General features: G+C 34.2%; 1 protein-coding gene across 6 annotated transcripts in view; it reads right to left on the bottom strand.

Annotated features, from left to right (window-relative positions):
* The window catches only part of USP25 (ubiquitin specific peptidase 25), a 138,707-nt gene that overhangs the window by 82,884 nt on the left and 36,462 nt on the right, over nucleotides 1-19,361 (bottom strand). For all 6 annotated transcript variants that reach the window (XM_045785447.2, XM_045785449.2, XM_045785452.2 and 3 more), the window contains 2 exons: nucleotides 17,077-17,200; nucleotides 7,817-7,979 (listed from right to left, as the gene is read on the bottom strand). In XM_045785447.2, coding sequence (XP_045641403.1) covers nucleotides 7,817-7,979; nucleotides 17,077-17,200 — 287 coding nt within the window. The remainder of the gene's footprint in view (nucleotides 1-7,816; nucleotides 7,980-17,076; nucleotides 17,201-19,361) is intronic.

Below are 19,361 nucleotides of genomic sequence, written 5' to 3'. Positions count from 1 at the left end.
GAGCTGGGTGTTGGGAAAACTGGCCCACTATACATAAAGAAATACAATCAGATACAGACATATATACATATGGATGTGGTTTAAAGACCTAAATATGAAAGGAAAAATCATAAAGCTGGTTACAGAAACTGCAGGAAAATACTTTGGTTATCTTGTAATCTGGAAGTATTTCTTAATTAAACAATATGAACACATGAGATAATTCATTTATTCAGTCATTTAATAAATATTTATGGAGCACCGACTACATGCAGACACAAGAGAGGCAGCAGAAAATAAAACATACTGAGTCTCTGACAAAATAAGAATAGCATGGAAAGTGAGGAGTATACAGTTAAAAAGAAAAAGGAATCGAAAAGCATGTGCTTTCAAACATAGCTGTGTATCAGAGTAATTGTGGAACTTCAAAAAATACCTGTGAAGCCTCTCAACAAAGATATAAAGTACCACAGAAAACTCTGAAGTACATCAAAGAATCAATGGCAAATTTCAAGAAGGACAAGATTAGCAATTCAGATCTTCTTGATTTACGATGGAGTTCCATCTAGATAAACCCACCTTAAGTTTAAAATATCATTTAGTTGAAAATGCATTTTATACACCTCACCTACCAAACATCATAGCTTAGCCTAGCCTACCTCAAAAGTGCTCTGAACACTTATATTAGCATACACGTGGGCAAAATCTAATACAAAGCCTATTTTGTAACGAAAGTGTTGAATATCTCATGTAATTTATTAACTACTGTACTGTAAGTGAAAAACAGAATGGTTGTATGGGTACAAAATGGTTGTAAGTCTATCAGTTGTTTACCCTCACGACCACGTGGCTGGGCAGGAGATACTGTGATCACAGTATCATCACAACAGAGTATTGTACCACATATTGCTAGCCCAGGTAATGATCAAAATTCAAGGTAAAGTTTCTACTGAATACATATTACTTTTGTACCATCATAAGTCAAAAATCCGTAAGTTGAACCACAACAAGTTGGGGGCCATCTATACACTCAAATGTTGCCAAATCCAATAAAGGGCAAAAAAATAATCTTTGGATTTGGCAATTGGGAAGAATGGTAGAAGAAGAGCAAGAAATGAGTACTGAAGAAAAAGACTAAAAAGGGAACAAAGTATGGACTGTTTTTAGGAGAAATTTAAATAGGAAAGAGAATAATGACAAAATAGGATAATCCCAATCCCACTTCTTAGCTCTAAATTCCCACTGAGGAACATTTTCTTTCTTCCTGAATACTTTTTCACTATTATTACATTTGTTATGGTGATCGATGATCAGTGATCTTTGATGTTACTAATGTAGTTATTTTGGGGCTCTACAAATCATGCCCCAAAAGACTGCAAACTTAATTGATAATGTTGTAGGTGTTCTGATTGCTCCACCATGTGTCCATTCCTCTCTCTCTCTCTCACTCTCCTCAGGACTTGCTATTTCTTGGGACACAACAATATTGAAATTAGGCCAATTTATAACCCTACAAGGGCTCCTAAGTGTTCAAGTGAAAGGAAGATTCAACTGATGTGGCAAACTTCACTGCCATCTTATTTTAAGAAATTGCCACAGCCACCCTAACCTTCAGCAGCCACCACCCTAGTCAGTTAGTAGCCATCAATACTGAAACAAGACCCTCCACCACCAAAAAGATTATGACTCATTGAAAACTCAGATAATAATTAGCATTTTTAGCAGTAAATTTTTTAAATTAAGGTATGTACATTGTTTTTTTTTAAATGTAATGCTACTATATACCAAATAGCATAAACATAACTTTTATATGCACTGAGAAACCAAAAAATTCATTTGCCTCACTTTGTTAAGATATTCACTTTACTGTGATGGTATGGCACGAAACCCATTATATCTCCAAGGTATGCCTGTACATCTTTTCCACCTGGCTACTTTTAGGATTTTCTCTTTGTCTACAGTTTTTTCCATTTTATTTTGATGTGCCTTGGCACAGTATTCTTTATATTTATACTACTCGAGTCCTACTGCTTCCAGAATCTGAGGCTTGATCTCATTTATCAAATTTGGAATATTCTTCATCATCTCTTCAATTCTTTTTTTTTTTTGCCCTGCTCCCTTTTACTCTCCCTCTGGAACCATAAATACACTACGTTAGAACTATTCGCCATGCCCAAAATATCTCTTATTTGCTCTTATCTGTATTTCATGGCTTTAGTCTCAAAATGTTCTTCAGACCAATTGTCCAGTTGGCTAATTCTTTCTTCAACTATGTCAAATATACTGCTGAAGTCATCCATTAATTTCTTAACTTTATTTTTTCAGTTCTAAAATTTCTATTTTGTTTTTTAATAGTTTACTTTTCTACTGAAATTCTCAATCTTACTTTTAGTTCCTTGATCATATTAATAGTTATTATAACAATTCAATTTTCAGGTTTCACATTGCTGGTTATTTTATCTTGGTGTTTTTAGACACACTTTATTTCTCGGTATGATTGATTATGACTGATTTGAGTGCTAAACATTTATTTTTATGTGAAAAGTGGAGAAAATTCTAAGTTCTAGATAATATTACCTTCTAAAAGAATTTACATTTCCTTCTGGCAGGCAGCAAAACTGGGGCCATTTGCAATCCCAGATCAACTTAATCCAAACAATTCTGAGATGATGCTGGGATTAAAAAATTATGAAGCCTGGCCTATTTGCAGTTCTCATTAATCCAAGGTTCTAGCCCTCTAGAATTTAATGGAAGTGTTTATTAACACTCCAAGTCTGTATGAAACTTTGCTTACCTTCCTAGCCACTCAGCGGCCACTTCTGGAATTGCTCAAGGATAAAATCAACCCAACAAATGAAGCTTAGCCTAAAAATCCTGTTCTCTCAGAGCTTAGCCTCAAAATCCCACACTGCTTTAGTGTTATGTGACATAGTCTTCAAAAGTTGATTTATTGTTGTTGTTTTGGTGTGGCTGGGTTAGTTTCCAGCAAAATATGACCAGGTAGACAGTCTAAAACAACCTAATAAGCTATTACCCAAAGTAGAACTTGTGACCATTACGATAAACCATGGAAATTAATGTTTTTAAGTCATTAACACTTTATATCCTCAATCACATAATAGTATTGGTCAACATATTTTTTTCAAGAAAGATGGAAAAGGGTAATTGTCACGACTGCCTAAATTGTGTTTGTGATTGATACACCCTGAAAACAAGTATCCTTTCATTCGGTCCAAAGCTAAAAGGTATATTTTGAAGAGCACTTGGTAAAATGGAATTTGGCTAAACTCTTGCTAATAACAGAAAGCTACGAGAGATGAGATTTCAAAAACTTGTGGAAAACAAAGAGTGATGATAAGAGAGCAAAGGGATATAAACTTCCTATAATGAAGATACTGAGGAGAAGCAAGATCAATTCTCCTTGCTGGACTAAAAAAAAAAAAAAAAAAAAAAAAGGAATAGTATCACTAAAGTTCAAGGTAAGGAAGGGACTGAAAACAGATGGCATGATTAAAAGATAAAAGTCTGTATACAGAGCAGTTAAATCCCCATGTCCTTCCCAGATACAGAAAGGTAGACAAATACCACCTCCTTCTGCGGGATATACGATATTTAGTCTTCGGATATAATTGAACTGAACTAACTCGGGCTCAGAAAAATCAGTCATAGTGTGTGTGAGAGGGAATAAGATTCAGGGCTACAAATAGGAGGATTAAGTAAAAATCCTGCCAAGTGATCCCCAGTCAACCTTCCCACAATCTCCTTTCTCTTAGGTCTGCTTTGGAAAGCCAGCAATCGTGCTTCAAACACAAAGAATAGGAATCCAGCTTGGACTTGAGACAGAGAAAAACCTTCCGTGGTAAAGGGAACCAAATTTAAAAAGAAAGAAAGAAAGAGAGTTAATATGTTTACACATATGGAACATACTATTAAGACCATAACAGAGACGTTAGAGTACTTAGAAAATTTTAAGAGTAAGTATATAGAAAATAGAAAGAAAAAAAGGTGTTTTCCTGACAACACCAGGAAAACAAAGGATTCCAAAGGGGTACTCTCAGTAAATCACTGTAACGTTTACAAAGTCATAGAAAAGGTAAACACTGACTACTATTTTAAACTTGTTATATAACTATGTTGGAAATGAAGGAAAAGGCAAGTCTAGGTATATGAAATGAGACAGCTAAATCCCCATTTATCTCATCAGGAAGGCATGCCATTTAGAAAAATGAAGATAAAAGGAAAAACAGCTAGAACTGGTTGTAGTTGCTATTAAGAAGCAGGACTGTGAAGGAGGGAGGTTTGGGGCAAATTACTTCTGTTGTTCATTATAAGCCTTGTATCGCTATGGAATTACTTATTTTCTCTTTGAACTGGGTACTTAAATACTTTAATGAAAACTAAGGATAAGAGCAAATAATATGAATAAACATGTTAAATGATATCTTCATATTTTTTTGAAAACGCAGCATTTTCTCAATTTCATTCATCATTAGAATGATAAAAGCATCTTAAGTCGTCAATTCCACCATAAATAATATATCCTCCTTTCTTCAATGTGTCAAACACTGTATTACATACTCATATAAAACAATAACCTAGAAGATGTGTTCTCCGCCTTCAGAATGCTCATATTTTAGTCAACCCGGAGTTAAATGATTTATGAGTAAGGTGACCATATCCTTTATCTTCCAACTCACAACCCTTTTGAGTGTGAGAGCTTTACGACTTAGGAACAGGCACCAGTACATCTACGATAAAAATAAACTGGAGCTGTACAAAGCAAACTGAGAAGGATGAACACCTTACTTCTGAGCATCTCAGAGGCATCCAAATGGGAAAGGTACCAAGGGTCATCATGAGAATCCATGAATTATACCCCAAACTAGCAAGAGAGGAGTATACTTCTAAGTAGCTACCTCATTCACTGATACCCTGGTGGAGAAAAAGCAGCCCCCACTAGTCCTTTCTAGATGTTAAGTTCTGGGATAAAAATACTCCTGACTAGATAAGGGGTTAATGCCCAATCTAGGACAGTCAGGCGAATATTGCTAGCATCCAAAAGATGATTTAAGCCATCCTCTGTCCCATCGTCTCCTTGCTTATAGTCCCTTTCTGATACTGTCCCTTTTCTCCCAAAATATTGGTCCCAGTACCTAAAAAAAACAAGTATAAAGCTGTACCCTCTGTAGCCTATCCCTGCTACCTATTTTGCAGTTAGAGTTTTATTATCCAAGTAAATTTCTATAATTGGCAGATAGACTTACAAGGAAAAGAAGTCCCAATTGTATCACACTAGTCCTGCCAACTAAGTAAATTCCACCCCTGAGAAAATTTTGTAATTGAAACTTTACAGTACATTTACATCATAGTTTGAACAAGTTCCAATTCACTTGGGAAAATACAATAAGAAACTTCCAACACTAACAGAAATTTCCTGCCCAACTTTTCTGTCATAGGTGAAAAATTCCACTTATGATGATAAACTTTTATATCTAAGATGGTATCTGTGAAATTAAACAATAATGTCACAAAATGAAAAAAAGAAAAGATTTTAATTACTAGAGATGAAAATGAAAAGCTACTTAAACAGAATACAGTAAAATTACACTAAGAAAAAAAAAACCTGAAGTGATCTTTTGACAAATTTTTCTTCCCACCTACAATTTTCCAAAACCTGAAGTTTAATGTATTTCCACACACCCAAAGCCAATGATCTAATACTTCACTATAACCCAAGTTTTTCAAGGCTAAAGGTCACTTCTCCAGGTATCCAGATTTCTCCAAAAAAAATTAAAAAATATATTAATAACAATAATCCCAAGAACCCTATCCTAGCCTATGTTAGGATGCTATACCAGTTAAACAGCCACTAATTTAAGGTAAAATTTAGAAATCAGTAAAATTACTTCAAATTTTAAATAGAACAAACAATTTTTTCCAGTCTATTCTCCTCCCCACCAAAAAAACACCAAAAATTTGAAAAGTAAAACAAAAGCTAAGATCAGCAAACACCACTTCGAGTAGAAATAGATGTACAGCTGTTTCAAAGTTGAACTAAGATACTGAAAGAAGTTTATCCTATGAAAACATAAAGTGGTTATCCCCATTTGTTAGTATGAATTTAGTTATAATTTCAAACAGGCCTTTCTTACAATATGGTGTAGAGAAATAAAAAGCACCTATTCTAACTAACAAATACTGATTATTTGTAAGTACCTTCTTCTAACAGTTTTCTGAAAGAGGCTTCTAATCAATAAGCCTCACTAATTGGCCATTATAGCGTAGAGCTGGCATCTACTTGTCCAAATACAAGAAGCAAAGTGTATTCATGAAGATTCACATCACAGCCTTAAAACTGTGCTTCATACTTTTAAATATTGTCTAAATTATGAAATTTAAATTGGACAATAAATGTAAAAACTCTTACAGTGCAAGTAAAGCAAGACAAAGAGACTAATAAAATTTTAGATATTATGAATATCTACGTATTCATTAATAATTAATCAAGGATAGGAACAAAGGTATTATTATAGATTTATATTAATTCAGGTATTCCTTAACATTTTAATAGCCTGAAAAATAAATAGCGTAGCATACTACTAACTAGTATATATCACAGAATATTAAAGAGTGAGACATAAACCTAGAAAACCGAAGGATATCAAATTGAACGGTATTATGTGCCAAGCAAACAAGTGGGGGGAAAGTTGGAAATTATAACACTGAAGTAGAAAAAAATTTAAAACTACAGATTAATCACCTAGAGAACACAATTAACAATCTAATGAACAAAATAACCAGTTAGCTGCTTTAATATCACAAAGAAGTTTATGCCATCATACATACAGGCTTGGAAAGCTACAGAATGAAGAGATATTTTGAAGAAATGGCATACAAAACGATTTAAATAGTACTCATCAGGAATACTAAATAATAAGCTACGATTCAACTGTGTTAGGAAAATTAAACAAAATATTTTCCTAAAGGGTAATAAAAATTAAGAGGATGTTATTATTCATAGATTGTTTTAAGGAGATCATTTAATTCAATGTTTTGTAATCTGATGGATAACATTATCAGTGTCTAACTGAAAATGGTAAAGAATTATGACAATAGTCATATCTCATAAAGAACTAAAAACACAAGAAAGAAAACTAGTCCACATTAAGAAGATGCATAACTATGCATACAAAAAATTTCATTTTAGAATAAGGATTTCAAGAAACATTTCATAAGGGCCTTCCAAGTTAAAAAAAAAAAAAGATTATCAATATATTTTCTTTACATCATTCTCACATATGCACTGAGAATTATGTCAATCTAAACCCTCCTCAAACAAAATGCCTCCTTATATTAAGAGTATTTAAATAACTATAATTCTATGAATAACATTTGCCATTTTATACAATAAACCTGATTTAATTTGCAATAATAACAACAACAACAAGAAGAGATCTGGTTTTATATCTTGGTTATCTCCTTCTCAAAGTTTGCGGAGAATTACATACAAAAACATTTTCACTCTTTCCACTCTGACAACAATTAGCACAATTGTTAATTGTTAATAATTAGCACAACAATTAGGAAGGAGGAGAGATTAATTCCAAATAAGTGAAAGGCATAGGCAGTGCTCTACTGTTAAAACTCCATACTGGGGGTAAGGACAAGGGACAGGTGAAGAGTCCTACAATCCACAAATTAGTTCATTAGACAGAAGGGCATATTAAAACCTTGCCTGCACTTATATTTAAAGTACACAATTTAAAAGAAACACAACCACAACCCACCTTCCGCTGCTATCATGCCCACCAAGTAAGATCTTTGTAAAGATCCTTACCTGAATAACAGCACTAAACCAGCAAGTATTGCCAACATTCTTCAGTCCAACAGGAGCTTTGTCCTGCCTTTTTCTATCGTAAGGGTTTCGAGAATCCCTCCAAATTTCTGTAGGTGTTCTCTTTAAACATGCTTTATTTTCTGCTATGCTGGCTTCAAGAACTCTTAAGCAATGGGGAGAAAATGATGAAAAAAAGAAAAATACGGTATTAATTTCATGCCATACCCTGGGAAATAACACACCAACCACAAACAGGATTCTAATTACATAAGCTCTGGATAATGTATTTGGGGAAGTACTACTAAACACTAACTTGACTCAAGCAGAAGTTAATTTTCTTTAAGAATATAGCAGTGGCAAACAGATGAAGAGACATGTAGCCTTTTTTCCTAAGAAAAAAGGAAATCTCAAATGCAAAAAGACAGTGTTATAAAAACAGAAAATATGTTAAATGATGTTTCAACAAATTTGAGGTTTAATACCAGGAATATAGCACCTAGGTAAGTTTTCTAAGAAATCACTGTAGTAAATATTTACAAAATAACATAATGACTAGTTTTTTATAACAATTGCTTTGAATCATCAGGAAAACATTAAAAACTGAACAAACTGCTCTTTTACTCCTCTGACCATTCATTTCCTTTACTATAAAAAAAAAAAGCTATGGTAAATTCTAGGGTTCCTTTCAGTTCTAGAGATCTAACTAAAGAGAATATTTATGTGTTTACTTCTTCACCCAAAAGTTGACCTACATACATATCAGAATAATAAAAGGTTTACCTCTTCAAAATAAGCTTACCTACAGAATATCTTAAATACATCTCAACATGGCACGAATAATGCGACTTTGCTTCAAGTAGCATTTACATGCTGTTCTTGCTCTTAAACATGCTGGAAAATCCTGATTCCCACATTTGAACTAACAAAGGATTTTGCCTGCTCAAGGCATATGTTATTAGTTACTCTAAATAAGCATAAGTAATATTCGGGTGTCTTAATCAATTTTGTGTTAATTTTAAAAATCTCAGCATGAATGAGTTTTTCCAACATTTTGGCTTAAGAAAATCTCATTCATGCTACATCATCCTTATTTTAAAGATTTTGGCCTATCAGATTAATGTCAAATTAATATAGCTATATTCCTTAATTATGGGGAAAAAGTAAATTATATTTTTATCTCTAACAGCATTATTTTCAACATGATGTTAGATACCACGCAATAGGATTCAAACTTATCATTATTTAAAATAACTTATGTGAATACAGGATAGAGCCTTTCTTTGGGAATCAATGAAACCACATCCCAAAAAAATAGCAGGTAAGAACAACATGGTATGTTATAATGCAAAGATCAAAGTACATTCACACATTTAAAAATGAACAATTTACACCTCTGTAAACTATTAAAAGTGGCCCAACATTAGCAGCAGTTCTATACCCAAAAATCAGCTCTCACATGCAACCACAGCCCCTAGAAGGCTTTTTCTTATAAGCCATTTACCACTAAAAGGTACCACAACTCCATGGAAGATACTTAGTTAGGTGAATTGGAGCAGAAGAAAATCAGAATTTACCTAGAACATCCCACTGTTACCAAGTTTTCAAGAACGTTAAGAGGAAGATAAAAAGTCAAAAAGCCAAGCTGAAAGACTTCCTACTGTTCAAGTTGTACAGTTCAGCATAATATCATAAGAATAAACTGGAAAAAACTGATTTTGTACAAGGCAACTAGTTTATGCGCAAAAGAGAAAAGTGAATACACAGTATACGAAAGGCAAATAGCACACAAAAGACTGCTGTATATAAGAAGGTATATTTAATTTTTTATTGACTTCTATAATAAGTATTTTCACTTGACGATTTTGTTCTTTTTGTAATGTATATGTACATTTAGAAGTATAAATAAGGGAAAACTATTTCCACCTTGGTAATTAGAGATGAATGAACTAAAACAAGCCATGCATTCTGGGAAACGTAGCAACAATACCACGAACAGGACAGAAAAATTAGCACCAGTGGTCATATATAAAAGATATCTTCAATTCAGTCATATGGTAGAGCTCATCATTCATTATAATACGGGCTTTCAAAAACTGGTTTATTGTAATATTCCTTAACCATACCATATGGCAGAACTACCATACTGAAAGATGTGGATTGAAGAATGCCATGACTTTGTGGTCTTCTTGATTTAGAGCTTATAACAAAGTTTTGTATCACCAGGAACTTACAACACACAAGAGTTTCCTGCCACCTCTTCCTGGCTCCTAAAAATCTGTAAATACATTCATCACATTGCATCAAAATTATTTACTACTCAGCATCTGGAGGGTAGAAACACAGAGCTGTTTCATTCCTAAAGCATACATGATAAATACTAGGGCCTAAACAAAGTTTGAAATGAATGATTAAGATATTAGATGTTGCTACCTCTTTGCTATTTTTTTTACCAAAAGCCCAACCTCTATCCCAAATATTACTCTCTTCCCAAGCCCCCAATCCCTTTCTGTAGTCCAGTATTGCCAAAATGAATATAAACTTTCTATAAGGCCAAGTGCTGCATAAGGGTTCCTTCCCCGGCCTCACCGAAGTGAAGCCACTGACACTGCCCAGGCTTTGAAGTATAAAGTATGCAACAGCTACAAATCCATGTATTAAGTCTGTCAGTAGAGAAAACAACAGCAACAACAAAACTAACACTGCAAATCTCAGAGAGCTCAGAAATAGCTTATAACAAAATATAGCATGCCAAGAGAGGCAACCCCAAAAGCCACAAATCAAAAACCAATTCCCACTACCCATCATCTGCTTTCTTATCTTCCCAACACTAGTCATGACCATACAGCAACATAAAAGGATGACAAAATGTTTTGCTCTTTTCCTTCCACACTCTATACAGAATATTTAAAGCACTTACTTATGATAAATGTTCACCTTCTCATTAAATTCTTATTGTACTGATTTTGGTTTTTGGGTTTTTATGCTAGTTGTATTATGTTTGTGTTGTTATTTAAATATAAATTATTTAAATTGCATTATAGCTGTAATGTTGAAAACATCCCACTTTAGATCATCTAAGTACATTTAGGGAAACATCATACTAACTGAAAAACATACATATCATTTCAGCTGTAGAGACCAACAAAAAAAGAAAATAAGAAAGAAGGAAGGGAAGGGAGACAAACAGGGAGGGAAGGAGGGTGGGAGGGATGGAAGGAATTAAGGAAGGAATGAATCATTTTGTTGATTTCCTTTTTTCAAAAAAATATATTAGAATCACACTAAATGCATGAGTTAGTTCACAGAGAACTGACCATTTTTACAATGTTCAGTTTTCCAGGATACCTGGGTGGCTCAGTCAGTTAAGAGTCTGACTCTTGATTTGGGCTCAGGTCAAGATCTCAGGGTCGTGAGATTGAGCCCCACGTGGGGTTCCACACTGGGTATGGAGCCTGCTTAAGATTCTCTCCTTCCCCCTCTCTCTCCGCCCCTCCCCCTCTCAAAAAATTACAATGTTCAGTGCTCCAATTTGTGAAATACATTTCCAATTATTTACATATTCATTAATGTGTCTCAACGATATCCTCTAATCTTCTTGGAAGTTTTTGCACATTCATTAAATGTATTCTTGGTCTTTCACAGTTTTATGTTATAAATGGTAGCTTTTTAAAATTTCTCCCTATCATTCTTTTTTATACATAGAAATACAGTTTTTGCATATTGATTATCAAACAGCTCAAAACATGCTTTTTTTGGAAAAAGTACTTTGTAGAGGGATAATCTGCATATGATAAGATATACAAGTCTTAAATGTACAGCTCAGTGAAACTTTGTACATATGTATACACCCATGTGATCACCACCCAGATCAAGATATAGAAAATTTCCATTATTCTAGAAAATTCTCTCATACCCCTTTTTCAGCCAACAGTGTCCTCTCCACCTGCCAGAAAATCAACGTTCTGACTTCTATCACCACAAATTCGTTTTGCGTGCCCTTACACATCACATAAATGGAATCACACAGCAATTACTCTTTTGTGTCAAGTTTTAATTGTTTATAGTTTTTAGTTATTATCGATAAAGCTACTATGTACTCCTTTCTCAAGGGTCTATACCTAGGGGTGGAAACACTAAGTATTAGCATAGTATAAGTTGAAATTCATTAGAAATTCCCAGTTTTCCAAAGTGGTAATGCCATTATACATTCCTACCAACAATGACCATTCCAGTTACTCCACATGCTCACCAACACTTGGTATTTCTTCATTTTAGCCATTGTGATGTTCTCTAATGGGATGGCTCAGCAAGTATGCACTACCCAGATGACCGCCACTGCTGCAATCTACCATCATACCCAGCAAGGCAACAACATATCCAGTCATATGCTGAGGACAAATTAAGAGACTCTGTGTTTCTGACAGAGACTACCACTCCCTGCCAAATAAGCCAACCATGATGAGGAAGGATACACCGTACGTGGTGTGACTCCTGCCCAATTCTGGAAGACTGACTATATAGAACTTTGACCACCCAACTCTCCCCTTACTCACCCCAACCCTTCTTGGAACTATCAGTGGTGCCTCATTATTGACATTTTTTCAAGTTACAGCATTGCTATTCCAGTCTTATCAGTCAACTCTGGCCACAGTCTTGTAGCCCTTGAAACAGGTTAGTTTCATATTTTCAATTTTTCCAGACCACTTGTAATCTGACAGTGCAATACTTTTCTATCATAAGAGCCACTCAAAAAATGGAATAATAAGCATTCTATGGATTTTCAATAATTCATAGGCATGTGGTAGTGTTGAGCCCTAGAATTATTTTCACAAATCAACTTAAAAAGATCTGTAATTGCCTCCCTCACCTACTCTTGTTCAACACATCTTCTTAAGGCAGTTTCCTCTCATAACAGCTTTCTTTTTTTATTTTTTTAAAGATTTTATTTATTATTTGACAGAGAGAGAGAAAGAGAGCACAAGCAGGGGGAGCGGCAGGCAGAGGGAGAGGGAGAAGCAGGCTTCCCACCGAGCAGGAAGCCTGACGGGGGGCTCGATCCCAGGACCCTGGGATCATGACCTGAGCTGAAGGCAGACACTTAACTGACTGAGCCACCCAGGTGCCCCTCATAACAGCTTTCTAAATAATGATCAGGATGGAAAGGGTGGGAGCTATGAAACCTATTTTAAAAATCAGAATCCCACCCTAACCATTCCTGGACATGATGCTATTTTCTTTGCCCTAATGACAACTCCAGGCCATTCTGGTGGGGAAAACCCCCAGGTGGCTCCCAAACTTAACTCCAGTTCAGACACCTGGACTTCCTTGTTGGACTGGTCTTGGAGTGTAAAGATAATGATTAGTTGGCTGAGCACACTGCTCACCTAGTTCCTCTACAGTGGTCCATGCAGGCCAAAATGGGAGGCACAATGAGTCCCTGCAAATTCTGTAAAAATGCTTTTCTCCCTTCTTGTACCTACCCTTCTGGATGAAAGGTCAGGTTCAAGTAGAAAATTACTACAAAAAGAAGTAAAGGGCACCTGGGTGGCTTAGTCGGTTAAGCATCCGACTCTTGATTTTAGCTCAGGTCCCGATCTCAGGGTCGTGAGATCGAGCCCATGTTGGACTCTGCACTCAGTGGGGAGTCTGCTTGAGATTCTCTCTCCCTCTCCCTGAACCCTCTCCCTGCTCATGTGCTTTCTCTCTAAATAAATAAAATCTTTTTAAAAAAAGGTAAAATTACCACTACCGGAATGGAACGTACTGATTTTGGAGCAGTAGGGGCAGTGCAACCATCCCATATTCAGTCTTTCAGAACTGCTTTTGGAGGCTTAATTCCCAAGTTGAGACTCACTAGACCACTAAATCAACACAAATTTCAGCTACAAAACCACGGTACAACCTTTCAGGAGCAAGTCCCATCACCTCTAACTGTCTTTGTAGTCAGAGCCAAAGAAACTATCTTTGTAGTGCTCTAGGGTCTCGAAGGGGGGATACTTAGACCTTACCCTTACTGTAAATACATCATCCTTTGACATAACCACTTAATAAGGGAAATGATCTCCTATTATCCCCACCTTAGATAGGCAACGGCCTTTGACTTCTTTTTCCCACATTCAACAAGGATATCATTAACTGAAGTTCAAGTTTATATGCACAAGTAAATATCATGTCAAAAAATGACTTTCAGTGTTCTGAACTTAATTCTTTGGGTTCCTCCTTTCACTTTGATTTAGTCTGATTTTAGTCTTTACTATCTTAATACTGCAATACTTTTAAGATCTTAAAATATTTCATATTCAACAAACAATACATTCTGGCTGCTTCCATTAGAAAGTTCCTTATACCACCACATTTTTTCTTGAAATAGTTGGAGTTGTATGTAACAACTTTAACTAGAATCTAGCCCAATCTTCTACCCAACTAATTCAAAATCATTTCATGAGGCAAGTCATTTTCACAACAAACACATCACAGACACAAATCAATTACAATGTAGTTTATTAGCAAATTTCAACTATCCATATTCCACTTGTTCCCTACCTAAGCATTAGTAACCAAGAGATAATTATAATTAATACATTCAATCCTGACATTAAGGAATAATTATATTAAGAAGCACACTTTAAAAATGTTCAATTTCTTAAGAATTTCACCCTGAAATTTATGAGTACTTTGAACAGAGGATTGTAAGATACAAAAAGACAGGCTGTAACTCATATAATTATAAGGTAGTATTCCAAATGTATGAATTCATATTAAATTATGCCTGCTAAAATATAACCATCTTCATATGATTCTAGGAATTTGGCAAAATTTTGTTATGTGAACCTAAGTAATGAATAAATTTAACTATTTATTCATATTAAGCATGATATATAAACTTTTTCTTAAAAATACATCATTTTCCCGTTTGAATTTAGAATCCTAAGCCTATTAATAAAACCCATAGGAACAAATATCTCTTTGCCAAATGTTTAGCTGGAATTCTTACATTTCCTTTTTTCTGACACAATGATTTACATATGTGCTTATTAACTGCACATTTTATATTTAACATTTTTTTGTTAACTGTAAATTATAAAATCTATACGTACCACAAAAAATTTACATTTTGCAACAGTAAATTAAATTAATATGACTTTTTACTTCTACAGAACATAATTTTACATAACATTTTATGGCATATTACATTACACCAAATCTTTGCAATGTTATGTACAATAAAAATATTTATGAAGTATTCACTATTTTAAGAGTATATTAAAATTTAGAAGATCAAGAATAAAAAAGAACATTATCTTAAGAGATATTTGTTTTCATCTGGACAAAAATGAACATCTAAAACAATATAAACATATACATTAAACTTAATAACAGATTAAGAATAATTTTAATCCTTTAACTTTCAAGTTACTTTTACTTATTAATTAATTAGGATATGCAGTTTTAACTTGAAAACACATGATACAAAACTACCGACACTATTTGGTAATAAGCTTCCAGACTTTATTCTATTTGTATACTAACATAAATTCATTTAAACAAAAATATACATATACCTTTAAAAACAAGATCTGGTATATATTATGGTATATATTTATGTGCATATATATAATATACAAATATGATATGGCATATATTCTATTTATAATCTTGTACACATAATAGATCATTTCCTTTAAATATGATATCCAACTCATGTATTTCATGTTTAAAATATTTCTCATCAAAGTTTAAGTAGTCAACCTTTATAATTATTCAAGACAATTATTTCATTCCAACCCATTTTTTGAGACAAAACTAATTTTACAATTTCTCTAAATCCTTCACAAAATAAGCCTAATTACAATGTCTAAAGCTAATGTATAAATTTTTGCTTTTTCATTTAAAATTACTGGCATTAATTGATATTATCCCAACTGAAAAGGACAATGAATTTTAATGTAAGTCTTTCCATCTTATTATAATGTCTTACGAAGTAACATTTCCAAAGTAACACTTAAAGACATTAAAAAGTATTACTAAGAAAAATTATGTGCCTTTGCTAAACAGCATTTTGAGACCTCTCCTACCATATACTAATCTCGGATTACTTAGAAAGAAGTATACTATTGATACCATACCAAGGGAAATTATCTGAGAAAGCTGGTACATTCCAAACAACTTGTTATAGGGAAAAGAACAATGGAGTCACAAGATTTACCTTAGCTGTGTACTTTTGGAAAATCATTTAACCTCTTAAAAGATCAATTTCTTCTTTAATAAAATAGTTACCACTACCTTCATAGGGTTGTTTAGAAGATTATGGTTGTATTTTAAGGATTTTTTTTAAATGAACATTGCTTCGTGATAAAATCAAATTTATTTTTATTTGATCCATAAACGAATCAAAATGTTTCAACCTAAAAAGTTTTCATTATTAAATCAAAAGATGCATTCTATCCCACATCTTAGAATCTTGCCTATTTCTTTTAAAAACAAAAGAAAACCTATAAGGGCACCTGGGTAGCTCAGTCGTTAAGGGGCTGCCTTTCAGCTCAGGTCATGATTCCAGGGTCCAGGATGGAGCCGTGCATCTGGCTCCCTGCTCAGTGGGGAGCCTGCTTCTACCTCTCCCTCTGCCTGCTGCTTCCCCTACTTGTGCTCTCTCTCTGTGTCAAATAAATAAAAACTTAAAAAAAAAAAACCCTATGAACATAGTATTATTATATTATATAGATCAGAAGATGGAGAGAACTATGGCCCATGGGGTAAATCCAGCTGGCAGCCTGTTTTTTAAAACAAGATTTATTGGACCATAGTCACGCTCATTAAATTATGTATTATCTATGACTGCTTTGGCACTACTATACTGGAGTTGAGTAACCGTGACAGAAACCAAATGGCCAACAAAGCCTAAAATATTTATTGGCCTTTTACTAAAAAGTTTGTTGACCCCTGCTATACATGACGACACTGAATTGGACAATGTGTCCAAAAGAGATGAGGAAAGAAAAAACAAATCAAAAAAATATTAAAATATACACCTAAATTAAATGCCTCTTAATGCTACTCCAAAATCCTAAAAATCTAAGCTCCAAATGCAATAGGAACTAGAATATGAAACTTTGGTTACAGAAAGTATAAAAACAATACTAAAGTTTATTAATGGGTTTATTTAGAATAACAAAGTATATCTTTGTGACTCTTGAAATTAATGCCAATTATTTCTATTATAAATAGTACTTATATCTACTTTATACAAATTATGTTTTTACCTGCTAATGGCTTGCTCCTCATCAGTTATTCCAGTCTCCCTGAATGCCCTGTTTGATTCCGCCAAACTCAAGGCAATTGCTCTCTGAAGATCATCTTTATCATCTCCAGTGAGATCAATCACATCTGAAAAGCAAAACTATCTTTCTCAAAATTAAAAGTCAAACAAAATGAAGGTAATTCTTATCATGGGGATTTTATACCCAACATATCCTCTCAAACCAAAGTCAGCACCAACATAATTCTCCATAACGGCCTCTCTGAAGAGAATGCAAACATATTTTAAATTGGTTATATTTTAAAACTTAATGTTCTTCCCTAGAGAATATGCCTAAAGCATTAAGATCATAAACATTTTTCACTGCACTGGAATCTAAATATTTACTATGAAGCCTCTGATTAAAAGATAAGCAGAAAAACCACTAAAGACAGGTTTTTACCAACAAAAATTGAAATCAACATATTAAACATTTACATTTATGCTTTCTGAAGTTAATCCCAATATACACACATTACAGTTCATGCATACTACTACCTAGACATTATCTAACAAAATATAATAATGAGATCTCAAAAATTATGCTTCAGAAACTAACTGACCATAAGTACATGAACACAAATGTTTATGTATACATTTTTTAAAGACTGGAAGAATGTACTAAACTGTTAACAGCGGTTAATTTTGAGGAGGAGGGTTATGGGAAGAGGAAGGAAGTATCAGGACCTTTCACTTTCTATTTTAAACACTTCTCTACCATCCGAATTGTTGAATGAACATGCAATCCTCTCCATTTAAAAAAACTTTTCATTTCACAAAAAGAAATATACAAATAAATGATACCATTTTCTTTTGTTAGAAAGAAAATAGTCTTGATGCTGTTAAGTATTCTTTTTACAAAGAACAGAGGCTACAGCTATTACTACGTTCAGAAAAAACTTTTTAATCTAATTTCCCAATATATACTGGTCAATTTCCTTCACTCAAAAGATGGCAATAATACCCCCATTACCATAAAAACAATAATATATTGCTAAGTAGACGATTACAAAACAGTATAATAAGACAGAATGCTATAGCTTTGCGTGGTTAGGCTTATGCTTACAGGTATTTTGGGTACGTTTTATATTCATTTTGTTTATTTGTATTTCAGACATGTTAAAAATTAAATTTTTTCTTTGTAATCTTGCAAAAAAAATTTGCAAGAGGGGAAAGAAACATAAAAAGGGGTAGGGGATGAAAAATAAAATGCCTGCATTTTACCATCTGACTCCAGGGTTATATGTAGTTACTCAAAAAGAATATGCAAGACATAATGTATATTGACAGTTTCAAAAGTCTACTTCTATTGTTATCCACACTTTTTCTCTGAACAGTTGCTTACAAAAGAATATTAAAAATATTAGAAATAACAGCTGGCTATGGAAGGTGTTTTTTATGTCTTTAGAGAGTATAATAAAACCTCCTGAAAATGTAATAAGTAGGGTCCGAAAAAATTCAGTCCAGTAAAATGTAGAACAGAATACAAGAAGGTAACTGGAATGATGGAGCACGCCTCCCTATACCAGCAGGCTGCAGGTGTCCTAAGTCTTGCTTGCTTACAAGACCCAAGTCCACCTAGATCGCAGTTGGGGATGGATGTCACCTGGGTGCAGCCATCCCGTCCAGCTTAAAAACTGATCAAGAAGCTAGGGCAGAGAGGCATGAATGCGCCTCAAAAAATGAGAATGATCTTAGTTATTAAATAATGACTAGAAAAGTGAGTCAAGAGAGAATAATGGAAGTAAAAAAAATAATTCCAAAATCACAAAGAAGCAGAAAAACCGGTTTGGGGAATATGATTAATTAGCACTCAGCTTCCATTCCCTCATCCTCCTAGTGTGCTTTCTTCAACTACAGAAGGTAGAAAGATTAAAACAAAAAAAAACAAATCTATTTTCCCAGTTCACTTACAGTTATGGTTCTGAATAGAATTTAGGTTCCCCCAGCTTGATGCACTAACAGGGGACACAGAAGGCAAAGTGAGGGGGATGTCATTACCCCGCTGCTTTGGGCTATTTTCTCCAGCATGACTGAACAGATACAGGTTGTTCCCCACAGCATTCCAGTGTCCAATTTCCAGAGTCGGGAATGTCAAGAGATAGAGAGTAGAAGTGGCAACCAGACTCTGCATTCCAATGTTCAGCCATAGCTCAGTGGCAGTTACCTAATCCTGCCTGCTTGTTCTCGGGGCTGCAGCTCCAGAAGTATGTTCTTGAACTCGGTAGTCCCAGAGGAGCCTCCCGATCC

This window comes from Ursus americanus, chromosome 4 (genome assembly GCF_024610735.1).
Source record: "Ursus americanus isolate L20-20 chromosome 4, mUrsAme1.1.p, whole genome shotgun sequence".
Classification (NCBI taxonomy): Eukaryota; Metazoa; Chordata; class Mammalia; order Carnivora; family Ursidae; genus Ursus; species Ursus americanus.
The sequence above is the reverse complement of the archived record's forward strand: the minus strand, read 5'-3'. Positions and strand labels throughout refer to the sequence as shown.